The sequence below is a fragment of the Seriola dumerili genome, unplaced genomic scaffold (assembly GCF_002260705.1).
Source record: "Seriola dumerili isolate Sdu_G_001 unplaced genomic scaffold, Sdu_1.0 BDQW01000312.1, whole genome shotgun sequence".
Classification (NCBI taxonomy): Eukaryota; Metazoa; Chordata; class Actinopteri; order Carangiformes; family Carangidae; genus Seriola; species Seriola dumerili.
Window position 1 is genome coordinate 884,774 of NW_019174567.1, and position 27,132 is coordinate 911,905.

At 39.5% G+C, this 27,132-nt stretch overlaps 4 protein-coding genes across 5 annotated transcripts in view; all 4 read left to right on the plus strand.

Moving 5' to 3' along the window:
- Window positions 1-548: 548 nt before the first annotated feature.
- LOC111231697 (zinc finger protein 782-like) lies at window positions 549-3,943 on the plus strand. The gene is made up of 2 exons (XM_022758916.1): window positions 549-720; window positions 2,767-3,943. Exons 1-2 carry the CDS (start codon window positions 549-551, stop codon window positions 3,855-3,857), a joined length of 1,263 nt encoding a protein of 420 aa, XP_022614637.1. The 3' UTR covers window positions 3,858-3,943.
- A 2,136-nt stretch (window positions 3,944-6,079) lies between these two features.
- LOC111231663 (oocyte zinc finger protein XlCOF6.1-like) lies at window positions 6,080-10,890 on the plus strand. Of its 2 annotated transcripts, XM_022758872.1 has the most exons (5): window positions 6,080-6,350; window positions 7,431-7,796; window positions 10,390-10,418; window positions 10,568-10,675; window positions 10,810-10,890. In XM_022758872.1, the coding sequence occupies exons 1-4, from the start codon at window positions 6,179-6,181 to the stop codon at window positions 10,586-10,588; spliced, it is 588 nt and encodes a 195-aa protein (XP_022614593.1). In that variant the 5' UTR covers window positions 6,080-6,178; the 3' UTR covers window positions 10,589-10,675; window positions 10,810-10,890. The 2 variants fall into 2 exon arrangements, with proteins under 2 accessions (XP_022614593.1, XP_022614591.1); XM_022758870.1 differs by lacking the exons at window positions 10,390-10,418; window positions 10,568-10,675; window positions 10,810-10,890 and having other exon boundaries at window positions 7,431-9,912.
- A 2,689-nt stretch (window positions 10,891-13,579) lies between these two features.
- Window positions 13,580-15,321, plus strand: LOC111231665 (fatty acid-binding protein, brain). The gene is made up of 4 exons (XM_022758875.1): window positions 13,580-13,715; window positions 13,811-13,983; window positions 14,371-14,472; window positions 15,042-15,321. Exons 1-4 carry the CDS (start codon window positions 13,643-13,645, stop codon window positions 15,090-15,092), a joined length of 399 nt encoding a protein of 132 aa, XP_022614596.1. The 5' UTR covers window positions 13,580-13,642; the 3' UTR covers window positions 15,093-15,321.
- A 2,114-nt stretch (window positions 15,322-17,435) lies between these two features.
- The window catches only part of smpdl3a (sphingomyelin phosphodiesterase acid like 3A), a 20,877-nt gene continuing 11,180 nt past the window's right edge, over window positions 17,436-27,132 (plus strand). Inside the window, exons 1-4 of the mRNA XM_022758862.1 lie at window positions 17,436-17,604; window positions 18,526-18,739; window positions 20,997-21,141; window positions 21,335-21,431. Coding sequence (XP_022614583.1) covers window positions 17,508-17,604; window positions 18,526-18,739; window positions 20,997-21,141; window positions 21,335-21,431 — 553 coding nt within the window. The 5' untranslated portion in view covers window positions 17,436-17,507. The remainder of the gene's footprint in view (window positions 17,605-18,525; window positions 18,740-20,996; window positions 21,142-21,334; window positions 21,432-27,132) is intronic.

Sequence of the window (27,132 nt, forward strand, 5' to 3'; positions counted from 1 at the left end):
GAGGAACAGACAGTAGTTTTACAGAGGGGACAGTGGGAGAAATTAGGTGCCCAGGAAGATAATGTAACAAGATTCAATATGGACACACTGAATTAAAAATAAGTAAACATAATACAGGCAGATATGACTACTGTGGACGAGAAGAAAAAGCAGATCATGTACACTGTCAGAGATGAAAGGCAGAAAGACAGCATTTGATTTGAGCCCTCAGAAAGATAAAGCATCTTTAGAAGATCATTATTCCTATTTCAGCCTTTTTTCTTTTTTGAAATTTGTTGTAGACATTCAAATCCACATTCTACACCATTTGGTGGCGGTGATGCACCAATACGTTGTTTACCACCCGCCAATAAACCTCAAAGAAGAAGAAGAAGCGGAGACAACGAAAGGTTTACTCGCTCGCACTGACGGAACTTCATAGTGTGACACCCACCGGAAGTAAACAGAGGAAGCGCTAGCAGCGTTATCTCTGTGGATATGTGATGTCAGCTTGAAGACGGTGGTTTGGTCGTATCTCAGCTAAATATTCCAGCTGTAACGAAGCAGCGATGTCTTCTCTTCTGAATCTGAGAGAGTTCGTCAACGAGCGACTATCCGCTGCTGCTGAAGAAATATTCGGAGTCTTTGAAAAAACCGTCGTCCAGTACGAGGAAGAGGTCGGTCGTCAGCGCAGACTGCTGGATATCGTTTTAAAACCTCAAGTAAAGTTACGCAGGACAGGTGTGTAAAACCACTAAATACTAACAAATGAATTTGACTTATATTGGACTTACTTCGCTGTGTTTTCTCCAGATAACAGTGCATTTCCAACGTGACACAAGATAAACAATGAATTTAATTGTTATTGTCATCATTTAAAATTCAGAAATGGTTTAATACCAAATTACAAAGTTGTCCCATGGACCTGGTCAGATGTGCTCTGGATGAGGGTACAAAAAAAGCATTTTTTTTGTGTTTTTTCACAATTCATCCATCCATTTTCTGCTGCTTATCCATAGTCGGGTAGCGATGGCAGCAGGTGGAGCAAGGTAGTCCTGAGGCCTGTACTACGAGGCAAGTTCAACATACCCAGGATAACCTTTATTTATCTGGCTTGACTGAACCTAACATTGACCGTCCTGATCACCTGTACCACGAAGCAGGTTATCACCTGGCTCAGTTAACCCTGGGTTTACCTGTCCGGCTACGAGCGCGTTCACGTGAAAAAGGCGGACTTGTTAATTATAAGCAACATCGTCTGAACCATGAAAGAAGTTCTTAATATGAGAATAAAACGCTGATAATTGCCGGTAAATTCAGTTATAGCAACGTCCAACAGTGACATTCAACGAGGTGAAATGTAACAATACGATCACATGACTGGAATAAAAATATTATTTCCATGTCTAAATATAATTTCTGTTAAAGTCAGACTAAAGATATATTGTAATAAGTGAATTAATTATCTTCATGTATAATTTTCACTCTTCAGTCTGATGATGAACAAACTGTTCTGAACATGTGATGCAGAGAAAACAGTTAAAGTCAATGTCAGACTGTTTCTGCTGCAGAGGAGAGGAAGAGGAGAGGAGAGGAAGAGGAGAGGAGAGGAAGAAAAGAGGAGAGGAGTTGTTGATGTCTGATGAGTCAGTTTGACTGAAATGTTCATTCTAATGATGAAATAATTAACAGTGTGTTGCTAATTGTTCTAATCAAAGACATCAGAGGTTCAGGTTTCTCTCCAGTCGTGTCACAGAGTCTCCTCATGTTGTTCTGAGCTCAGTGATGAAGAAGAGAGTAAAACCTTCATCACTGGCAGGAATCCTCCATTAAAGAATCTGTGTTCAATGAAAATGAAGCTCTAATAGTGATTATATAGGCTATTTATTTATCCTGATAAACGTTCTGTGCATTTTTTAGAAGTTTTGTTTTAAAACCAAAGTGACACATGGAAAGACTCAAACAGGAAAACTATTCCACAGATTTTATATATGTTATATCTACAGCTCGTTATTATTGATCACTTTATTGTAAACTGTTTTGTCCCTGTCAGGATCCTGTAGGAATGATCACTCAGTGTTTCCAGTGATCTGATTGGTCAGTAGTTTGGCTGTTGACAGGTTTTGATCTGATCCTCTAAGTTAACCTGCGCCTGAGCAGGTCAGGAGTTCAGCTTAAGTTACCAAGGTGATTTACCCCGGTGACACGTGAACTACCGTCGTAGGACTGAAAACCCAGAGTTAAACCTGAAGTTACCTTGATAACCTCAGATCCTGCTTTGTAGTGCGGGCCTCTGGAGTGTCTCCTCCTGGGGGACCCTGAGGTGTTCCCAGGCCAGATGAGATGTAAATGTTCTAGCATGTTCTGGGTTTAGCCTCTGGGTCCTCTTACCAGCTTTCACAGACTGAATAAAAATTTTTGCAATGTGAAAATATCTTTAAACATTTACTGGAATGTATATGTTAATCAAGTTTAGGTCTTATAATTATAAAAGTAGGTGTTTTTAAGCTAGACATGGTCTAATATTGGAGAAAACTCAATTAAAATACCCTTTTTGTCGTTGCTGTCATAGATAAAATAAAGATTTCCAAATTTGAAAGTGGGTTTCAAGCATTTGGAAAGATTCAAAGAGAATGTCCTTACACAACATGTGGTGAAAAAGACAGATCATCATTCATTTATTGTAACTTAACTTTTCCTTTAATTGTCAAATCTGGAGCTAACTTGAGCATTGCCATTTTCCCATCATCACATGTGTGACCTCTTTCTTGTGTCCCTTTGTCCCAGAGCTCCCACAGCAACATGTCTGTCAGGGGGAGGAGGACGAGGAGATTCTCACTGACCAGCAGCTCTGTGACCAGGAGAGGAACTTCAGCATGGACGAGGAGGACCCAGAACCACTACAGATTAAAGAGGAACAGGAGGAAATCTACACCAGTCAGGAGGGAGAGCAGCTTGTACTGAAGCAGGAGACTGATACCTTTATGTGGACTCACAGTAACAATGAATACAACTTTCCTATCTCAAAGCCTGACTCTAAAACTCACACCGGTGAAAAGCCTTTCAAATGTGATACTTGTGGAAAAATGTTTAAGTATAAGTGTCGATTGAATGTTCATCAGAAAGTCCACACAGGATCAACCAGACATATGAACAGAGGTAAAAAGTCTTTAAAATGTGACACTTGTGGAAAAACATTTAAGTATAAGTGTCGACTGAATGTTCATCAGAGAGTCCACACAAGATCAACCAGAGATACACACATGGGTGAAAAGTTTTTCAAATGTTACATTTGTGAGAAAGCTTTTAATCATAAGTGTCAATTGATTGTACATCTGAGAGTCCACAAAGGTGAGAGGCCATATTCTTGCAAAACATGTGGGAAGTGTCTCGGAAATAGAGAAGACTGGTTAATCCACATGAGAGAACACACAGATCAGGTCCCGTACACCTGCAACATGTGTGGGAAAAGATTTATTGCCTTGAGAGTATTAAAAAAGCATATCAGGACTCACACGGGTGAGAGGCCGTATTCTTGTGAAATTTGTGGGAAGGGTTTTGGATCTGGTCATAGCTTGAAAGTCCACATAAGAACTCACACAGGTGAGAAGCCGTATTCCTGTGAAACATGTGGGAAGGGTTTGGGATCTAGTCATAACTTGAAAGTCCACATGAGAACTCACACAGGTGAGAAGCCGTATTCCTGTGAAACATGTGGGAAACGTCTTGCTTCTAGGAGTGCCCTTAAAGGCCACATAAGAACTCACACAGGTGAGAAGCCATACTCCTGCAACACTTGTGGGAGAAGATTTAGCCACATTACAGCATGGAGAAGACATATGAGAGTGCACATGGGTGAGCAGCAAATATTCTTGTGAGACATGTGTAAAAGGTTTTTCTGACTGTGGTGTCTTGAAAATCCACATAAGAACTCACACAGAAGCCGTGCCCCTGCAACACCTGTGGGAAAAGATTTAGTCAGTCATTGAATTTGAAAAAGCATGCAAGGATTCATACAGGTCACATGCATATAAAAGTCGAACAAAACACATGCAGGTATTTTCAGACTAGTGGTTAATTGACAGCCCACGTGAGAAGAGCCCACGCTTGCAGAAAGTCACATAACTATACCTGAGGGAAAGGACACTGAACATGTCTCAGTCGGGAAGGCATAGGAGTCCACATCCAGGCAAGTTATCTTCTGTTTGCAAAATGTGTGGGAGAGCATTTGTTTGCTGTTGTTCCTGGAGAAAACACTGTGTAGTGTTTTTGTCACTCTACAGTGTATTTGTTACTTCCCAACATGGGGAAACACACACTGATGAAACTTGGGTGGAGAAGAATTCCCCGACTGAATGAAACAAACTCTCAATAGTTTCATCTTTATAATTGAATGTATAAAATTTCCCATTGATGAGATGTCACAGTATTTTTAAAATAGTTCATCGTCAGCAATGACATTAGGTATTTTTAAACTAGTGTCATTTTTGGCTGGACCACAACACTGGAGCACAAATGTCTATGACTGACTGACTGATAGAATAGTGTGGTCAAGTTTTACCATTGGTTGGCAAAGTGTTGGACTTTTCCCTTTGGCCGATGCCCTTCTAAAATGATTTGGCTCAAACAGTTCTATTAAGTTATCAGAGCAAGTAAACAATGGATCCACAATAGTTTTCAACTACTATATTTCTTTAGAAAGTGATCAGGGCCTTTATTTACCTCAACTGCTGAAGGTAAAAGGCCTTTACTTCTAACCACAGCATTAGGTGTTAATACAAACTCAAAATTTCCCAATCTCAGTTATATGTCTGCTTTTTTGAAGCAGAAAAAGTCTTAAGTGCTGCTGGGTCATTTTTATTTTCATCCTGCCAACTACACTAATTCCTATTTTGTCTAGAACGTGTCCTTTTAATATTGTAGTTTTGATGTCATCATTATACAGTTTTTATTGTGGCGTCAGGCTTCAGTGGTTAAACACAAACACAAGTTGTAAAGATGTTCTACATGGATTTAGGTAAGGTGATATATAAATAAACGTGTTTACTTGTGACAGAACTTTGATAACAAGAATATTTCTTTCAATGCTGGTAATTGAGACTGATGTTCCCAAATGAATTGATAGAATAAAGAGGGTGAATATGAGCAACACCAGTTTGCGGTAGCAATGTATACAGTGATCAGTATATAAAGGAACATAGGCAATTCAATGCCGTTTTTCTGTTCTCATGTATTTGTTCAAACAATGAAGCTCTGTTAGGTGATAATGTCAGAATACCAGATTCATATTCAGAGTTCTTTTCATAGTGTTCAGTTATAACATGTAAGAGGTGTTTCAGTGTCTCAGCTCATCTTCTGAAGGTTCAGATAAAGTGTGATATGATACAGTTTGGTAGTTTGATTCATGGAAGTGTCTTAACAAGCTTGTTTACAGCAGTGATAATGTAACACATTTACTCAAGTACTCTAAGTATAAAATCATCTAGATTTCACAGATAATCTTTAACACTTCAATTTAAAAAATGTGTTTATTTTATTTTATTTATTTTACGTATTTTCATTTTATGTATACTTCTACTTTACTAGCAGGCAAATGTAAGTATTTAGTCTACAATGACAGCTGCAAGTTCTTAGCTAAACTGATGAATGAGCTCATGAACTATGATGTCTTTTTAAAGTGTCCAATAATATGCGAACTAGATAAAAATAAAATAGCTCCAGCTCAGCTGGTTGCTACAAAAAAATAGCTGTTCATGGTCTCAGTGACACTGACAGGGGACATTATGTATGAGTAGTTTTACGTTTCATACTTAAAGCTACATTTTGTGGAAAATAATTTTGTTTACCTTATTAACATTTGAATGCAGATATTTGCACTGAGTTATTTAAATTGTCCATATCAAATTATTCCATTCGTTTTAGGCAACATAAATGTTGACAAAATTGCTTGAAAAGTCATTAGTAAAATTAATGTAGTCGTTTATAGAAAATGTGTGAAATGAAGCGAATGTAAAAATCTTAACTTAAAGCGGAAAGAAGAACTGGACCGCTCGCACTGCCGGAACTTCACAGTGTGACACCCGGCGGAAGTAAACAGAGGAAGTGCTAGCAGCGTTAGCTCTGTGGATGTGTGATGTCAGCTTGAAGACGGTGGTGTGGTCGTATCTCAGCTAAATATTCCAGCTGTAACGAAGCAGCGATGTCTTCTCTTCAGTATTTTGTTGAGTTCGTCAACGAGCGACTAACTGCTGCTGTTGAAGAAATATTCGAAGTCTTTGAAAAAATCATCGTCGAGTCCGAGGAAGAGGTCGGTCGTCTGCAGAGACTGCTGGATATCGCTCTGAAACCTGAAATAAAGTTACACAGGACAGGTGTGTAAAACCACAATGGTCTTGATAAATACTAACAAAGGAATGTGGCTCATATTGGACTTGTTAAGTTGTTTTCTCCATCCAGATAACAAGAGATCGGGGCTGCGGTCCAATAGTCTTTTTGCTTAGGAAGGTTCAAACGGAAGTGACCCGGAAGTATCTGAGCGGCAGACATGATAAGAGCTGGTCGAATTCTCTAAATGATAACGAAACGAGCTTCAATGCTTCCTGTCTTATCTCCTTTAACATAGGAAACAAATCCAGTTAGGAGTCATCATGAAAAACATACATATTGAATTCATAGTCAACAATATCATCATCACAACAAAATACTATAGCCTATACATAAATGTAATTTCACTAAATCCACTTCCGTTGTGGAATGCACTAAAAACGAATTTCTCTATTTAACAAATGTATAGAAATGTCAGGATGCCAGGAAAGTTGCCTACTTATGTCTGAATATAATTTCTAATGATTTCTTGCTCTGTTCCATATTTCTATTACATTATTATTTTACCAGCTCACCTTTCTCTATTTGTATATTCCTTTCATGTCATCTTATTTCAACATTTCAATCCTGTTTGCTCCATTTTTTTGGTTAGGAAAGGAAGAGACTTTTCAACCGCGGACCAGGTCTAACTTAAAAACCGCATATTTATCAAAGCTGGATTTCACTCCACAAATACATACTTTCTGACTATAATGTTAAACCGCTAAATCCACATATTTTTGTATTCACAAAGAGAACAAACGCTTCACAAATCTGAAACTGTTGTAAACAGTCTTTACACTGTCCCATTTATTTTAGTTCAGATTTGACAAGTTGACTTAATATCGACACAGTCTGTCTTTTATGTTGTTAATTTCATTAAAGAAATAAAGATTTCACAAAAATTCAACAGTGAGTATCAAACAGTATGAAAGATTCAGTGTCAAAATGTAGTTTAAAAAAAAGGACAAATCATCACTTATTGCTGTAACTGAACTTTCCCCTCCATTATTGAATCGGAAACTAACTTCAGCATTTTTCCATCATCAAATGAGTTACCTCTTTCTTGTGTCCCTTTGTCCCTCCAGAGCTCCCACAGCAACATGTCTGTCAGGAGGAGGAGGTTCTCAGTGACCAGCAGCTCCGGAACCAGAAGAGGAACTCCAGTCTGGACCAGGACGACCCAGAACCACCAAAGGTTAAAGAGGAACAGGAGGAAATCTGCACCAGTCAGGAGGGAGAGCAGCTTGTACTGAAGCTGGAGACTGATACCTTTGTGTTGACTCCTGATCATGAGGAAAGTGACCACAGTGAACCAGAACCAGACAGTGACCACCAGCTCCTCTCTCACACCTCTCCTGTAGCTGAGAGCCAAGATCAGACAGGAAGTCAACATGTGGACTCAGGATCAACTGCAGATGCACAGTCAAAGACTGACTCTAAAACTCACACAGGTGAAAAGTCTTTCAAATGTGACACTTGTGGAAAAGCATTTAAGACTAAATCTCCATGGTATAGACATCTGAGAATCCACAGAGGTGGTAAACCATTTATTTGCATTACTTGTAAGAAAGGTTTCTGGTTTCGAGGTGCTTTGTTGGACCATATGATTACACACACAGGTGAGAAACCATATCCATGCAAAACTTGTGGTAAACGTCTCAGAAGTAGAGCAGGCTTGTTAACTCACATGAAAACTCACACAGGTGAGAAGCCATATTCATGCAAAACATGTGGGAAGATTTTTAGATCTAGATCAGGTTTGTCACTTCACATAAGAACTCACACAGGTGAGAAGCCGTATCCCTGCAACACCTGTGGGAAAAGATTTAGTGACATTTCAGCATTCAGAAGACATATGAGAGTGCACACAGGTGAGAAGCCATATTCTTGTGAAACGTGTGGGCGGTGTTTTGTCACCAGTGGGGTCTTGAAAGTCCACATAAGAACTCACACAGGTGAGAAGCCATTTTCATGCAAAACATGTGGGAAGTGTTCCACAACTAGATCAGGTTTGTTGTCCCACATAAAAACTCACACAGGTTAGAAGCTGTACCCCTGCAACACCTGTGGAAAAACATTCATTCGGTCATTGAATTTGAAAAATCATGCAAGAATTCATACAGGTTACATAAATACAAAAGTTGTACAAAACACATGAGAGTATTTTCATACTTAGTGTATAATTGATGGCCCACATGAGAGGAGCCCACGCTGGTGTGAAGCCATATCACTGCAACACTTGAGCGAAAGCACATAAGATCACATACAGGCAAGTTGCCTACTAGGAGAGCATTTATATGTCGTGCTTTGTGGAGAAAACACACATGAACTGACGGAAGTGAAGAGCCACAAAATTGCAGCCTTTGTGGTAAAGTTTTTGTCAGAGAATCAGTTTACACAGGAGAAACCATACAGATAAAACTTCAGGTTAAGGATAAAGTTCACAACTGAATCAAGTAGACTTTTACAATAGCTACATCCCTGTAATTGAATTCAGACCTGTCAAACTTTATGCATTGTGACATCATTGTATGCCGGTATGATGAGCATCTAGCAAAGTGGTTGCTGAAACTGGTCCGCCAGCAATAATATCTGACCCGCCAGATTATTTTGATAATCTGATTTTTTTTAAATTTTTTTTTTTAATCTTACAATATGAGACTCACAGTCCCACACAGTCACAGTCCCACATTTATCTATAATGTCAGTTACCTGCAGAATCACTTCCTCTTTGGGAATTTCTGCCTACAAAATTGAAGCGTAAGAAAGTTCTTTTTTTACAGTTCTTGTGAGCTGTTTCTGAAAAGTTCTGACAGGACGTTCCAGAGGTTCTGTTGATTGTTTGACAGACCTCTGAAATAGCAGAGGTTCAATGTGTGATATTGTAACAACAGGGTGCCGTTACCACACCCCAGTAGTAAATATTACTTTTATTTCAGCATGTGAGCATATGAGTAATTGAAGTGCATATAGTCAGTTATTAAGGCAACAGGGTTAATAATCACACAGGTGGGATTTTAGTAATGCATTGTTTGTTATTTGTAGTTGGTGCGTGTATGTTTGCAGGGAGGACATGTGGCTGTTCACCTGTAAACAAGTGGATGACGCAAGTGAGATATGATTTAATAGTATTTGGTAATTGAAATTAAGAATCACATGCTATTCTCACTGCACAGTGAAATTTGTCTGTGATGCACAACTTACCTCTGCCTGTCTTCCTCTCCCAGGGTGTTCGAGTTAAAGAGTTCCCCGGGGACTTGCGTACTTATTAATAAGTTCCGGGAGGGCAGTATTAATTTGCGGAAGTGGGCAGAGGGGAGGATGTGTATTTGTATTGTCTGAATGTATTCATGTGGGCGTGTAAATATTTCTAAAGATTTATAATATATACATACATATATATATATATATATATATATATATATGTATATATATATGTATGTATACAGGTAGTTATGTGTTTAAGTTACTCTGCAATGGGACATGCCAGCCTAATAGGTGAACAGACACCCTTACTCTGTTCATTCTGTTGGGTGACTTTTTGCACTGTACCATGTGAGAAAATAAAGTTTTTCATGCTGAAAACATTTCCCTGGAGTCGTATCTTCTCATTTTGTCTCGTGTGGCCGCTCAGGCATTGTGACAGATATGAAAAATAAAGCACCAGTTCAGTAAATCAGCCAAAGGTATGATATGTGACTGTGGGTCACAGTTCCACATGTGAGCCTTTGATTATGTTCTGGCTGCCATCCAATGGATTAGAACAAATTTACCTGCCGACCCCTGGTCTAGTCTGTCGAAAAGCCAAAGAAGAAGAAATGGTCGACCTTCACTCACCTATGAAAAAATATTAGCAAGTGAGGATGACTGGTAAATGTGTGTCATCTCAAGAGACAGTATCTGAGATCTGAAAGTCAACAGCAACACTCTCGACCCCCCTGACTGTTTCACTGAAGGTGAAACTTTTATCAACTAGAAACTTTGATGAACCTGAAATTAAACAAATTAAACTGTCGATGCTGAACTCAACTTCTTTCATTCCAGGGAACAAAAGTCAGATGGACGGAAACGTGGTGAGTTTGTTCTATATATTGTATATGTTGTATATGATGTATATGTTATATATATTGTATATGATGTATATATTGTATATCTGATATATATTATATATGTTGTATTATATGTGTTGTTGTTTATGATATATATATATATTGTATTACAGAGCAGATGTTGCTTGTGTTGAATCCATGTCACTGAGTCAGTCTCTCCTGAGGACGGAGTTTCCTACGCCTCCATCAGCTTCAACAAGAAGACCAAGACTAAAGCCCGGGTGAGCTAATTCTTCTGTTCTGTTTGTCATTTAGCTCTTTTTTGTTTTCTGTTTATTACATTTTATTATTCGTGTTCATTATTTTCTCTGATTTATTGTAAATTTTCCAAAATGATTTTTTCTCCTTATTTCAGATGCAGCTGCTTCATATGCCATAAACATAAAAACATATACATCAGCTCTTATATCCAGAATGATTAACTGATTTGTTTGTGTTTTTTGTGAATGTTTTGTTTATAATTTTCATCATTTATATAATAAAGTTTAATTCACTCCATGTTTTCTGATTTTCAGTTATTTCCATAATATCTGTCTCTCATTTGCTGCACAGCTGTTAGTGCTATAATATATGACACATATGCCCCTATATCAAGAGGGATGTTTCCATTTATGTCACGTATTATTATCACATATAAACATCCTCTGAATATATGAAGATATAAGTTTATAACATATATGAAATGCCCATAGTAAGATTTGTACATGTACATATATTAAAATAACATGTTCCGACCATAAATGTTTACAATATAAATTTAATTTGTATAAGCAAGAAAAGGTTTATATATAAAAGGTTTCAAGGTCTAAAAGGTTTCATATATAATTTTATATTTACATACATTTCATATATGGTGATTTTATAATTGTGCATTTATTACATTTGCATATGAGTATCATCAGAGGAAATGATACAAGACAATGCTGAAGAACAACCTTCAAAGTTCAGAAAGGTCAATCATAAAAGAATAAAAGAAGAATCTAGTTTAGATTCTAATGAGAAATCTCAGCAGAGGCCTGTGTGACTAGTTGCAGCTTTCTTTCATTTCACCACATTTCTATTTCTCACCACACGGTGGCGCCAGAGATCCTGAATCCTCCAACACCATATGGCCAAAAGTATGCGGACACCCAAACATACACATGACCTAAATCTTCATCAGACCGAGTCCTGTGAGTGAAACTTGTTTTACTGCAACAATGAAAAATATATTCTTCATCTTCAATGACAACATGTTCAGTTTAGGGGGATTTTCAAGTTTTCAGATGAGATGAAGAAGAAGAGAAGAGGAAAGAAAGAAGGAAAGAAGGTGAAAAAAGACACAGTGAACATGAGAAGAAAAGAAGGAAGGAAGAAGACACTGAAGACAGAAGGAAGGGAAGTGAAAAGAGATATGAGGAAACTGAGGAAACTGAGGAAACTGAGGAAAAGAGGAAAAGGAAAAAGACCATCAGGGGGATCTTCACATCTGAATCTACATCCACCAGATCAATGAAGTGAGTAACAGGCACAATGTTTATTTCTAATATGAGAAAATACAAGTTAACATCTCGAAGAAAAGGTCGCATTAGTTTTTATTCAGTCATCACATCCAGTAAATATAAACAAACCAGACAGAAAAAAACGGTGTGTTTATTGAGTAGTGACTGAACAGGCTAATATATGCCTGCCTACATTCTTATCAATTAAGCTGCCCACCAAAAAGAAAAGTAAATTCTTCACACTTGTAACCCTCAGAAATATCTCTGTCAACCATTATTTTGAAAACCAAAAGGAAATTAAAGCAGCAGTCCTCGCTCTGTCCGCACCTCGGGGCCAAACTTTACACTGCTGTAAAGCAAGTGTAAACCAGACCATGAAAATTTCAAGAAAAGGTCACAACTGACACTGACTGACTGTCACTGAAAGGATTACTTCCTGTTTTCAGTAGGTGGTGCTATGACTATGACTTCATATTAGCATGCAGATGTCTTCAGTGTGGGACTCTTGTCAATCTTATAAAGTTTGGGACAGTTTGGACAATATCTACTGGACTTAAAACAACTTCCTGTTTTATGGCGAAACACAGAAATTTGCCACGGGCAGGTCCTCTGACGAAAACCCAAAAGCTTTATTCTTTAGCATCACAAAGGTCTTAAGATCGGACCGACCAAACAAGATGTCGAGCTGATAAATTCTCTAGCAAGAATTCTTTAAAGTATGATGTCCTTAATTTGCAAAAACAGCGTCAAAATTGCAGAGTAAATTCAAAATGGCTGACTTCCTGTTGGGTTTAGGGTATGGGTGCAGGAGGCCTTTTTGTAAGTCTTGACATGTTACATGTGCCGACTGAATTTCACACGTAGGTGAAACACAGGATAAATAAATAAATCATTTATAAATCATCAATAAATGAGGATATTATTGACTGTAACAGTTTGTAATCACCAAACTTCCTGAAGCAGATACGACACAAACATACATTCACTCTGTGTGAGAAGTCTACACTCACACCCTCTCTGCCTCGCTCACACACACACACACACATAGACATTTAGTAACAGTAATTAGTGTGTGTGTTGAGCATGAATAAATTGCAGTTGGAGGGGGGCTGTTAATGCAGTTAAGGACAAAGGGCTGTCAAACAAACTGATTCTGCTTGGCTGGATGTCAGGACACATTCCAGGCACACGGAGGCCTGCTCTCTAAACTCCAGGCTGATGGGGGATTAAGATGAGGAAGTGAATTAAAACATAAATATGGATTAAGCTGCTGATTGAGTAAAGAAGGAGGCGGTCAGAGTCTGAGCTTTAAAGTCATTCAAATCCACTGTCTGACAGAGAAGGGTTCATGTTCAGACCTCAGGGAGTTTTAGTGTTGAATCTTTTTCCTTCTTGAAGCTGAGATGTGAAACTTTACCTCCCAAACCCGACTGACACCCGTGCATGAGAGTAATTACATCATTAGGCATACAAATGGGCTAATTTAGCTTTTTTTTAACTTGTCTAAGCGTCCATAAGACCATGACCCAATTTCAACACCCAATCACAAGTCAGAGAAAATCTCCTGAGCCAATGGGATGCTTGAAGCCACCCACCTGCATGCATAATAATAAGAGGCAGAATGACACAAGGGGGGAAACTTGCAGAAGCTGCAGCTTGCTCAGTGCGTCAGGACATTAGTTTGCCTCTCTGAAAGAAGCCTTCACCATGGTCGACGCCTTCTGTGCCACTTGGAAACTGGTCGACAGTGAGAACTTCGATGAGTACATGAAAGCACTTGGTGAGTGATTATTCTTTATTTTACCATGTTCTGTTTGTTTCATTTCACTCACATGTGCAGTAAACCTGAAGCTTTACTCCCTGTCCCCTGCTCAGGTGTGGGCTTCGCCACCCGGCAGGTTGGTAATGTGACCAAGCCGACTGTGATCATCAGCCAGGAGGGCGACAAGGTGGTGGTTCGCACCCAGAGCACCTTCAAAAACACAGAGATCTCCTTCAAGCTGGGGGAGGAGTTTGACGAAACCACCGCTGACGACAGGAACTGCAAAGTAAGACCACGTCCATCTAAAATGTATATGCACTGAGACACAAGCTTTAATCAGTGGACAGTCCAGAGAGAGTTTGAGGGGTTTCACTTTGCTTCTTTTCAAACCATCCTTATTATTAAATGCATCAAATCATGTATTTAATCCAAGACTTCATTCTTATCACTGTTCTCTGATGATAAATAAAAAAAAGTATTTTTGCCAAATGAAGTTCTGTCGTCGAACTTGGCGTCGGGGGGAGTGCTTCTTTGTTTTTCTATTGGTGGATCAGTGACGAGGCCTGACATGTTGAAACCTCTCGAAATAATAGACCCGCATTTGGCAGCATCTTAATTCACACATTTTCTGCCAAAATAACAACAAAAAACGTTCTCCTCTTTTGTCTTTCAGTCCACAGTCGCTCTGGAGGGAGACAAGTTGGTCCATGTCCAGAAGTGGGACGGCAAGGAGACCAAGTTTGTCAGAGAAATCAAGGACGGCAAATTGGTCATGGTGAGACAAACAGTCGCTTCTTATTCCTGCCTGGCTTGACTTTATACACGACTTTAATGAAGTACATTTACTAATGAAGGAGAGAGAGACACTGGAACTATGCACACTAGTGTAATACTGCAGCCACTAATGACAGATGAATTATTGGAAACTAAAGTTTAATAAAACCATTCAGACGCTTCACTCACTCAAGAGACAAAGTCACAGTAGCAGGTGATAAACTCTGAGGACGTGTCAGGCATTATTAGTAATAATATTATTATTAAGAGTCTCGTGTGTGTGGGAAACTTTTTCAAGTGGTTTCTTTGGGATCCTTTTAAAAACAAAGGCCCTTAGAAACAGAGACGTAGCAGATATATAAGAAATAAGGATTAAAAAGTTACAAACCACTTTTGAGAAAGTTACTTGAGTTTCTGAGGCTCCGAACTTTCAGCCAAGAACCAGTTTGTTTCAGTCAGGATGAATGGATTCACCTCCTCTGTGTTGAATAAATTAAACTCAGCTGCTGCCACAAAGCTGCTTCAGTGGTTAAGTTTGTCGTCATGGTAACTGCTTCCACTGTCCTGCAGAATCTGACCTTTGAAGAAATCCATGCGGTGCGCACCTACGAGAAGGCATGAAGTCTGCGAGCAACAGCCTCCCAGTGAACCAGGCAACAACATTGATTTTATAATTATTATTGACTGACTGTTTGCTTCTCTTTGCACTTCATCCTCCTCCACATGTTCACGACCTGCAGGCTGCACGTTTTGTAAGAACTGTTTTTTTTTTTTATATGAATACATTTCTGTCGTGATGGATGGATCGTCTTTGCAACCCTGTGTGAAACATGAAATAAAAAACACAGAGAGAAAATGTTTGTCTCTGATGGTTCCTTTATTTCATTGAATTAATTGATGTCCTCTGATAGAAGGATCAGTTTGACCCTCAGGTACCTGTCGGTCCAAACCTTGACCTTAGTGATGGTCACATCTGAACCAGTTCTGCAAGGTGGCCCTAGAAAAGCTTCATTTCTTGATGCTTCATTTCAAAAGAGTGACATCTACTGGTCAGAATGTAAAACAGGCAAATGCAAACGTTTGTATTTTAAAAAGTATCAGGAAAACTGTGATGGTATCACATATGATGGTACAGAATTCATAAATGAAGGATTAATCCATCAATAAATACCAACAATCTAAAAATAGATTTACAAAAACAGCATAAAACATTTATAAAAACATTTATTGATGAAAGCTCTCTGATTGGTTGGAGAGTTAACCAGTGGGTTTTACCAGCACCGACAGTCCAGATCATGAAGAGGCTGAAAGAAGAAGCTAAATGACTAAGCTAAACAATTAGCTAATAGATAAAAAGCAACTGAAAATGGAAATTAAAGAGGGAATCCAGATGTATTCCCATTTTTAAAATGCCTTTGCAAATAGTTTTTCAAAGTCTATTATTTATTAATTAATTAATAATTGTATTTATAAATGGTTTATGTTGTTTTTGTAAATCCATTTTTAAATCCGAAGTATTTATTGATGGATTAATCCTTCATTTACAAATTCTTTTCACAAATCCTGTTTTTAATGCCTATGATGTCCCTGGTCCTCCATATAATAGTAAGTACTGTAAAAGCAATCAACATATGTCTTTGAAAAAAAAATTAAATAAACCTAAGCTTCTATAATAATGATACTTTATTATACTCGTACTTTATTGTGGGAAATAAAATCGAAGTGTCAAACTGGTGAAGTCGTAGGTTTCCTTGGTGGATCCATCATAAATAAAACAATCAATGTCAGTCAGTGTTATAAACCAAAACTATCAAATATCATTTCTCAGAGGTCTAATGTCGAGGTCACTCCATAATTTAAACTGCCACCAAAAGCGGTGACGTGGTACAGACGAGAGGCGAGGCTTCACCCGTCATCGGTGACGTCATACGTCTAAAATAACACACACTTCGCCGTACTCGCCGCACACTTTGAAGCCACAACCTCTCACATGACATCACTACCTGACCTCTGACCTTTCTACGGAGGAGGGGAACAGAGAAGACGCGAGGCCATGAAGTGTCACTGCGTCACTACTCTAGTTTCACAATAAAAGAATCTGATTAGTTTGAGAATCAGCGGAGTCACAGTTTACACAAATGTCCCACACCAGCTGAAAACCTGCTGCATAATAAACTAGCATCAACATGTCAAAGTGTCTGATTGTCCCCTGATGTTACTTCACCGGATTTCAGAGTCTTTGATAATAGTTATATTGGTTTGACATATTCAGTAGCAGTCTGTCTCTTCAGGAACAGCAGACGGGTTTCTGTTGCACTTTTGCACAAAATAGAAATAATTTCTTTAGAAAAGTCGGCAGAACACAGCTGTGAATGATCTGTTTCCACTGAATGATTCCAATCAAACGTGATAACAGTTCCACCAGTCCGCCTCTTGGGTCTGATACGACAGGCGCCACGACTTGAATGCGAAAAGTGTTTCTATTTTACTTTAGCAAAATATTGCTTCGTCGCATCATGCGAGCGTAGACATTTTTCCATCACTCGTTTTTAAGTTTGCATTTTCAAATTGCACATTTAGCAGGTTAATGGAAACACACTTACTGTCCCTGTTCCCCAGCTGTCAACAACTGTCATTAAAACTTTCTACTAAATGGTAAATGAAACAACAAATGCAGTTAAAGACAGTGTGTGTGTGTGTGTGTGTGTGTGTGTGTGTGTGTGTGTGTGTGTGTGTGTGTGTGTGTGTGTGTGTGTATTGACCGTCTTAATAAGGTCAAAGGTCTGGGATGACTTTTGTTACTTCACAGTTCCATATTTAGTAAATGTACTCTGTTAATTCCCGCCACTGAGGACGAACCTGTTCCTTTTCCTCCTCCACAAGTTCCTCCTCCTCCGCCAAAACACAGGCAGTCACGTGACCAGCTGTCCGCTGTACTTCCTGTTTATTTCAGAGGGTTTCCGACACAGGTCAGTGAGTGTAGTTGATATTTAGTTTTTGTGATACACCGTAGTGTCAGTTGTAAACACACTCAACATGGAACAACTTCCGTGTTTCGAGCTGCTGCTGCTGCTGTGCACCGCGGCTGCGCTCGAGGCGGCTCCGACCAGAAGCAGCTACCTGCCGGGCACAGGTGAGTAGAAACCCCGGGTCTTCCGGCTAATGGGAACTGTATTGGGTTATTTCTGCCTCGTGTCACTTTCCACAGAACTACAAACTCCAACATCCACAGCGGGAATGAAGACGGTTAGTTTGTCTGCTTCAGGTTTCACTGAACAGAGAGAACCGGGTTTGGTTTGAGAGAGAAAACTCGATATTTTCTTAAATCTAAAGCCGGAAGTTGGATGTCATGTTGGCCGAATTCACCCTAAGACCTGGTGGATTTATATCAGGCGTTAAATTATTCTGTTAAATCTACATGTTTTTTAAAGATGATCTAAAACTTAATAGTTGGCAGTTTTTCAAACGGAGTCTGGCCAGAGAACAATCTCTTAATGCACTTGTACATTTAATGGAGCTAATGATGGTTTTATGGATTTTTTACTTTTATTAATTTAATTTCAAAACAGGTTTTAAGTTTGTTTTGTAACTTTGCAACAAATGATATTGAAATAATAATCAAATTAAACCAAGAAAGAAAGACGGCGCTGTGAGATAATAATGTAAGACATGGTGAATATATCAGCCCTGTGATACATTACAAACACGGAACTTCATCAGACACCCAAACCATTAATAGAGAAACAAATACACTAATTATATGTAATGAAATAGTTTTTTAACCCTTACTTGAATAAATCTGGTCAAAAATATCGCAGTATAGAGCATATGTTGTCATTTCTAAAAAATTAAAGTACAGACATTTTCTCACCAGTGCAGTTTGTTTGAAGTGAAATGCAAATGATAGTTTCTCTAAATAGCCTGTTAGCCAATCATAAATTAACGTTAGATTTTTACTTTTCAAAAATGTATTTTTAACTCACTTAAACTATATTTCAGGATTTTTATCTCTGTCTTCTCCTCCCTATCTCTCACCGTGCCTCCGTCTATCCAGGCAGGTTCTGGCACATCACCGACCTCCACCTGGACCCCACCTACCACCTGGCCCCAGATCCCACCAAGGTTTGCTTCTCCTCCAAAGGAGCCCCAGCCGCCCACGCTGGCCTGTTTGGGGACTTCCTATGTGACTCTCCCTACCGCCTCATCCAGTCCGCCTTCTCTCACATGGAGCCGCTCATGCAGCAGCAGGACTTCATCATATGGACCGGGTCAGTACGGTGATGAGGGATGATGATCGGCTTCACCTCTGTTCACATCCTCTTTCATTTTACAGCGACATGATCACACTTCCTTTAAAACCCTTCTCTCTCTCTAAAGTGATGAGGTTTTAAAGGTTCCAGATAAGATAAGATAAGATAAGATATACCTGTATTGATCCCCCATAGAGGAAATTCGAATTCAAATTTGACACAGCAGCAGAAGGGAAAATGTAACAAGAAATAAAATAAGAATAAAACAGAATCTAAACTAAATAAGATAAAATAGAAATGCTGTGTAGTGTGATTATAGATCAGCTCTAGCTTCTATATTAATACTGTGAAAGTATCAAAGCCTCAGTCCACAGAGAAATGCACACAGCCTGTATTCAGAAACTGAGCCTTAAAACCAGCCGTCAGGACTTCTGGAACTTTGTGATGTCACAACAAAGCAGTCACCAAGCCCCGCCCACCTGGACCCACCATCCAAACCTTGCAGGATTTGGTTTCTCTGAGTGTTTTTACCTGAAATCTGCTATATTTTTATTGAATCACTCAGAAAACAGTCAGCCAATCAGAAGAGAGGCTCAGAGCCTCCTCTCTTCTGATTGGCTCACCGACCTGTTGTTACTAGAGCTGCAGAGAGAAGCCTGAGAGAGGAGATGTGAAACTACACTGAGATGGTTTTTATATCTTCTTGTGAATCAACACTTCAAATAAAACAGAGAAGAAGAAGAAACATGGAGCTTTAATGTTTCTGATTGAGTGCAGGTTTGTGCTCTCATGTGTTTCAGGAAGCAAAAGTGTCACTTCCTCTTGTTATATTTGCTCCCTGCTGACTATAACTTCACTTTATTATCTCTCTGGAGGTTTGTGGCTGAGCGCACACTGGAGCTCATTCATAATAACAGAATAAAAGCCCAATCTCAGAACTTCTCTGCATGTTTTAGTGATCGTCAGGTCAGCATCATTAGAGATGCAAAAGGCACAGTGAGTTAAAAGTTACATCTGAGCAGCTAATATGAAATTAGCATAAAGGAGAGAAGCTAATGTTCACTACAGTGTGGCAGTGACACAGAACAAGTGTAGATGTGGGCGTCAGTCACAGCAGATGTACCTTCATACAGCTGCAGCTAATCAGCTCAGCCAGGAATTCACAGTCTTATTAAAGAGAAAGCACTGCCACTTAAAACTTGAAAAGCCTCCCCGGGTGAAGGATTAAGTCTCTGTGCAAGCAGATTTTTTTCTGTTTTCTTCTGTTGTTACTGGTCTTTGTAGCACGAGTTTGCCTTTTCCCTGAAAGGGGAAGTCTGTTGTACAGTGGGACTCTTGTTATTTCTGCAATGTTGGACAGTTTAGAAGAAATCAGCTGAGGCAGCCATGTTTGAAAAATGTCTACAGTGATGATTTGATACAGAGGGAACAGTGTTTGTTTTTTTAACGTGATTTCTGCTGTTGGGTCTGACCGGCGAAGCGATGTACGGAAGCCCTGAAAGGCAAGTGAACTTTTTTTTGTTTTGTTTTTTTGTGAAAAAAATGTTTCTAAGTTTGTTTGTTTTTTATCTGTGAAAACAACCCGAGAGTCAAGTGGTAAAAATATGTATCATTTTCTAAAAAAAAATTTCTTCCTTGTTTATAAAGATAAAAAAAACTTGAAAAATATGATCCTGACAAAAAATAAATACAAAAATTTCAGTTACCTTTCAGGGCTTCCGTAGACTTGACTAAGCAACTTCCTTTAGATTTTACTGCAGTTAATGTATTTTAAAGTCGTGCTAAATTCCCCTCTCTGGAAATATTTAACATGTTTGCTTCCACAGCAAATAATTACTCAATTCTATTACAGCCTGGGTTGGGTGGGTATTTTCAGTCGATTCTTTAACACAGTACTCTCCAGGTGAATCTGCTACAACAACGTCTGACAGAGAAAGAAGACGACAAACAGTGAACTTGTAACTAGATAACAGTTTAACTTTAGCTTATCTAGACAATGTTATGTTCGGATCATACCATTGACATTTAAAACTGACAATCTGGGGAGAGAGTCGATTGTTCATCTTCAATTTTTACTCCAAATAGGTTTGGCAGGTGTTTGAGTTTCAGTTTTTTGACCAGATTTCAAAATTCAAAAACCCAGAAAACAACTGAACCTGTTCACATGTAACTGGAGCCTCAGTCATTCAGTAGCACTAACACTGATGCAGAGGAAGCTTGAGTCTGAAATCATTATCTGCTGTTCATACTGGATCCTGTGTTCCCTCTCTCACAGAGACAGTCCACCTCATGTCCCTGTGGATGAGCTCTCCACAGACATCGTGATCCAGGTGATCAGTAATATGACCCAGACCATCAGACAGCACTTCCCCAACCTGACCGTTTACCCTGCCCTGGGAAACCACGACTACTGGCCGCAGGTTAGACGACGAGCAGCACCTCACGTCTGATCCCAAAATCACAATCTCACTTTAATATTTTCATCCTGACGTGAGTCGAACCCTAACACGTCTCAGATTGTTTATATGTTGAAATGATTGAAGGATATAATTTATTTCATTGTAACATCTGTTGTACATGAGAGTGAGTTTGTGTTTCCATCGTTGTTCTTAGGACCAGATGCCGACCTCCACAAATGCCATCTACAAAGCTGCTGCCCAGCTGTGGAAACCCTGGCTGCAGACTGAAGCTCTGCTCACTCTTTCTCAAGGTGAAATGTCAGTTCATATGTTTTTTACGTGAAATCAATCATTTGTTTTAGATAAAGTTAACTTACCCAATGTTACGGGTTTGTTTCATTAGCTGATGTAAATAAAGACGCAGCCTCCGTGATGTCACGCACAGGTTTCTGAAGCTCAGAGTGAGCTGCTCCACCATCGCCATCTTGGCAGAGCCTGACTCCGCCCCTTAATTCCTAGCTAGGGCTGCACGATATGCAAAGAAAAGAAATCATATTGCGTTCATTTTGTCAGATATTGCGTTTGTACGGTGGCCCTGAGAGCTCAACACACTGCAGCTTAGGCTAAGACTAAGGCTAAGCAAACAAAACATCTCCTTCGGCTTATTTTCAAACACCATTCATATAACGGGTAGCCGAAGCATTTAACAACAAGTGCCCCCCAGCCAGGTCCGTCACTATTTTGTGTCCCCTGTAAACACTTCTGTTAGCAACAGGAAGGATAGAGAGAGAAATCTCGATAAGGTGGATTAGAGGGTAGCATCAGCTCGATGTCAGAATAGGTACGTCTGATGTCGCCTGAAGTTACTGTACCGGAATTGTCAGAGTCTTTGAATATATAGTTTATTGGTTTGACATATTCAGTAGCAGTCTGTCTCTTCAGGAACAGCAGAACGGGTTTCTGTTTGCAACTTTTGCACAAAATAGAAAATATTTCTTAGAAAAGGTCGGCAGAAACCAGCTGTGAATGATCTGTTTCCACTGAATGTTCCAAAAGACGTGATTAACAGTTCCACCAGTCGCCTCTTGGGTCTGGATACGACAGGCGGGCCACGACTTGAATGGCGAAAAGTGTTTTCTATTTTACTTTAGCAAAATAGGCTTCGTCGCATCATGCGAGCGTAGACATTTTCCATCACTCGTTTTTAAGTTTGCATTTTCAAATTGCACATTTAGCAGGTTAATGGAAACACACTTACTGTCCCTGTTCCCCAGCTGTCAACAACTGTCATTAAAACTTTAACTAAATGGTAAATGAAACAACAAATGCAGTTAAGAGACAGTGGTGTGTGTGTGTGTGTGTGTGTGTGTGTGTGTGTGTGTGTGTGTGTATTGACCGTCTTAATAAGGTCAAAGTCTGGGGATGACTTTTGTTTACTTCACAGTTCCATATTTAGTAAATGTATCTGTGTAATTCCCGCCACTTGAGGACGAACCTGTTCTCTTTTCCTCCTCACATAGTTCCTCCCTCCAGAAAACTACAGGGCAGTCACGGTGACCCAGCTGTCCGCTGTACTTCCTGTTTATTTCAGAGGGTTTCCGACACAAGGTCAGTGAGTGTGAGTTGATATTTAGTTTTTGTGATACACGTAGTGTAGTTGTAAACACACTCAACATGGAACAACTTCCGTGTTTCGAGCTGCTGCTGCTGCTGGTGGCACACGCGGCTGCGCTTCGAGGCGGCTCCGAACCAAGAAGCAAGCTACCTGCCGGGCACAGGTGAGTAGGAACCCGGGTCTTCCGGCTAATTGGGAACTGTATTGGGGTTATTTCTCCTCGTGTCACCTTTCCACAGAACTACAAACTCCAACATCCACAGCGGGAATGAAGACGGTATGTTGTTCTGCTTCAGGTTTCACTGAACAGAGAGAACGCGGTTTTGGTTTGAGAGAGAAAACTCGATATTTTTTAAATCTAAGCCGGGAAGTTGGATGTCATGTTGGCCGAATTCACCCTAAGACCTGGTGGATTTATATCAGGCGTTAAATTATTCGTATAATCTACATGTTTTTTTAAAGAGTGATCTAAACTTAATAGTTGGCAGTTTTTTCAAACAGGAGTCTGGCCAGAGAAACAATCTCTTAATGCACTTGTACATTTAATTGGAGCTAATGATGGTTTTGTCGGATTTTTAACTTTTATTAATTTAATTTCAAAAACAGGTTTTAAGTTTGTTTTTGTAACTTTGCAACAAATGATATTAAATAGATAATCCAAAATTAAACCAAGGAAAGAGAAAGACGGCGCGAGATAATATGTAAGACATGGTGAATATATCAGCCCTGTGATATATTACAAAACACGGAACTTATCAGACACCAAACCATTGTAATGAGAAACAAATAACACTAATTATATGTAATGAAGTTTTGTTTAACCCTTACTTGAATAATCTGGTCAAAATATATGAGCAGTATATGGAGCATATGTTGTCATTTCTTAAAAAATTAAAGTACAGACATTTTCTCACCAGTGCAGTTTGTTTTGAAGTGAAATGCAAATGATAGTTTCTCTAAGTAGCCTGTTACCAATCATAAATTAACGTTAGATTTTTACTTTTCAAAAATGTATTTTTAACTCACTTAAACTATATTTCAGGTTTTTATCTCTGTCTTCTCCTCCCTATCTCCACGTGCCTCCGTCTATCCAGCAGGTTCTGGCACATCACCGGACCTCCACCTGGACGACCCACCTACCACTGGCCCAGATCCCACCAAGGTTGCTTCTCCTCCAAAGGAGGCCCCAGCCAGCCCACGCTGGCCTGTTTGGGGACTTCCTATTGATCTCCTACCGTACCTCGCACTCATCCAGTCCGCCTTCTCACATGGAGCCGCTCATGGCAGCAGCAGGACTTCATCATATGGACCGGGTCAGTACAGTGATGAGGGATGATGATCGGCTTCACCTCTGTTACATCCTCTTTCATTTACGCGACATGATCACACTTTCCTTTAAAACCCTTCTCTCTCTCTAAAGGTGATGAGGTTTTAAAGGTTCCAAATAAGAATAAGATAAGATAAGATATACCTGTATTGATCCCCCATAGAGGAAATTCAATTCAAATTTGACACAGCACAGAAGGGAAATATGTAACAAGAATAAAAAGAGAATAAAACAGAATCTAAACTAAATTAAGATAAAATAGAAATGCTGTGTAGTGTGATTATAGATCAGCTCTAGCTTCTATAGTTAATACTGTGAAAGTATCACAGCCTCAGTCTCACAGAGAAATGCACACAGCCTGTATTCAGAAATGAGCCTTAAAACCAGCCGTCAGGACTTCTGGAACTTTGTGAGTGTCACAACAAGCAGTCACCAAGCCCCAGCGCCACCTTGGACCCACCACCATCCAAACTGCTGAGGATTTGTGTTTCTCTGAGTGTTTTTGACCTGAATCTGCTATATTTTTATTGAAATCACTCAGAAAACAGTCAGCCAATCAGAAGAGAGGCTCAGAGCCATCCTCTTTCTGATTGGCTCACGAACCTGTTGTTACTAGAGCTGCAGAGAGAAGCCTGAAGAGAGGAGATGTGAAACTACACTGAAGTATGGTTTTTGGTATTTATACTTTTGTGAATCAACACTTAAATAAAACCAGAGAAGAAGAAGAAACATGGAGCTTTAATGTGTGTCTGATTGAGTGCAGGTTTGTGGCTCTCATTGTGTTTCAGGAAGCAAAAGTGTCACTTCCTCTTGTTATATTTGCCTCCCTGCTGACTATAACTTCACTTTATTATCTTCTGGAGGTTTGTGGCTGAGCGCACACTGGAGCTCAATTCATAATAACAGAATAAAAGCCAATCTCAGAACTTCTCTGCATGTTTTATAGTGATCGTCAGGTCAGCAATATCATTAGAGATGCAAAGGCACAGTGAGTTAAAAGTTTACATCTGAGGCAGCTAATAATGAAATTAGCATAAAGGAGAGAAGCTAATGTTCACTACAGTGTGGCAGTGACACAGAAACAGATGTAGATGTGGGCGTCAGTCACAAGCAGATGTACCTTCATAACAGCTGCAGCTAATCTAGCTCAGCAGTGAACATTATTAAAGAGAAAGCATGCCCTTACTTAAAACTTGAAAAGCCCCCGGGTGAAGGATTAAGTCTCTGTGCAAGCAGATTTTTCTTTTGTCCTTCTGTTATTACTGGTCTTTGTAGCACGAGTTTGCCTTTTCCCTGAAAGGGGAAGTCTGTTGTACAGTGGGACTCTTGTTATTTCTGCAATGTTGGACAGTTTAGAAGAAATCAGCTGAGGCAGCCATGTTTGAAAAATGTGCTAACAGTGATGATTTGAAATACAGAGGGAACAGTGTTTTGTTTTTTTAACGTGATTCTGCTGTTGGGTCTGACCGGCGAAGCGATGGTACGGAAGCCCTGAAAGGCAAGTGAACTTTTTTTGTTTTGTTTTTTTGTGAAAAAAATGTTATTCTAAGTTTGTTTGTTTTTTATCTGTGTAAAACAACCCGAAGAGTCAAGTGGTAAAAATATGTATCATTTTTCTAAAAAAAAATTTTCTTCCTTGTTTATAAAGATAAAAAAAACTTGAAAAATTATGATCCTGACAAAAATAAATACAAAAATTTCAGTTACCTTTCAGGGCTTCCGTAGACTTGACTAAGCAACTTCCTTTAGATTTTACTGCAGTTAATGTATTTTAAAGTCGTGCTAAATTCCCCTCTCTGGAAAATATTTAACATTGTTTGCTTCCACAGCAAATAATTACTCAATTCTATTACAGCCTGGTTGGGTGGGTATTTTCCAGTCGATTCTTTAACACAGTACTCTCCAGGTGAATCTTGCTACAACAACGTCTGACAGAGAAAGAAGACGACAAACATGAACTTGTAACTAGATAACAGTTTAACTTTAGCTTATCAGACAATGTATGTTCGGATCATACCATTGACATTTTAAAACTGACAATCGGGAGAGAGTCGATTGTTCATCTTCATTTTTACTCCAAAGAGGTTTGGCAGGTGTTTGACGTTTCAGTTTTTTGACCAGATTTCAAAATTCAAAAACCCAGAAAAACAAACGAACCTGTTCACATGTAACTGGAGCCTCAGTCATTCAGTAGCACTAACACTGATGCAGAGGAAGCTTGAGTCTGAAATCATTATCTGCTGTTCATACTGGATCCTGTGTTCCCTCTCTCACAGAGACAGTCCACCTCATGTCCCGTTGGATGAGCTCTCCACAGACATCGTGTCCAGTGATCAGTAATTATGACCCAGACCAATCAGACAGCACTTCCCCAACCTGACCGTTTACCCTGCCCTGGGAAACCAACGACTACTGGGCCGCAGGTAGAGCGACGAGACAGCACCTCACGTCTGATCCCAAATCACAATCTCACTTATAATATTTTTCATCCTGACGTTAGTCGAACCCTAACACTGTCTCAGATTGTTTATATGTTGAAATGATTGAAGGATATAAATTTATTTCATTGTAACATCTGTTGTACATGAAGAGTGAGTTTGTGTTTCCATCGTTGTTCTTAGGACCAGATGCCGACCTCGCACAAATGGCACGTACAAAGCTGCTGCCCAGCTGTGGAAACCCTGGCTGCAGACTGAAGCTGCTCTCCACTCTTTTCACAGGTGAAATGTCAGTTCAGTTGTGTTTTTTACGTGAAATCAAATCATTTGTTTTTAGATAAAGTTAACTTACCCAATGTTACGGGTTTGTGTTTCATTAGCTGATGTAAATAAAGACGCAGCCTCCGTGATGTCTACGCACAGGTTTCCTGAAGCTCAGAGTGAGCTGCTCCACCAACGCCATCTTGGCAGAGCCTGACTCCGCCCCTTAATTCCTAGCTAGGGCTGCACGATATGCAAAGAAAAAATCATATTGCGTTCATTTTGTCAGATATTGCGGTTTGTACGGTGGCCCTGAGAGCTCAACACACTGCAGCTTAGGCTAAGACTAAGGCTAAGCAAGAGAGAGAACA

What these genes read in the sequence shown, in the direction of transcription:
- LOC111231697 (XM_022758916.1), top strand. Translation starts at nt 549, where the DNA reads ATGTCTTCTCTTCTGAATCTGAGAGAGTTCGTCAACGAGCGACTATCC. An exon ending in AGTAAAGTTACGCAGGACAG is followed by an intron (nt 721 to 2,766) that starts GTGTGTAAAACC and finishes CCTTTGTCCCAG; the next exon opens with AGCTCCCACAGCAACATGTC.
- LOC111231663 (XM_022758870.1), top strand. Translation starts at nt 6,179, where the DNA reads ATGTCTTCTCTTCAGTATTTTGTTGAGTTCGTCAACGAGCGACTAACT. An exon ending in AATAAAGTTACACAGGACAG is followed by an intron (nt 6,351 to 7,430) that starts GTGTGTAAAACC and finishes TTGTCCCTCCAG; the next exon opens with AGCTCCCACAGCAACATGTC.
- LOC111231665 (XM_022758875.1), top strand. Translation starts at nt 13,643, where the DNA reads ATGGTCGACGCCTTCTGTGCCACTTGGAAACTGGTCGACAGTGAGAAC. An exon ending in TGAGTACATGAAAGCACTTG is followed by an intron (nt 13,716 to 13,810) that starts GTGAGTGATTAT and finishes TCCCCTGCTCAG; the next exon opens with GTGTGGGCTTCGCCACCCGG. An exon ending in AGGACGGCAAATTGGTCATG is followed by an intron (nt 14,473 to 15,041) that starts GTGAGACAAACA and finishes ACTGTCCTGCAG; the next exon opens with AATCTGACCTTTGAAGAAAT.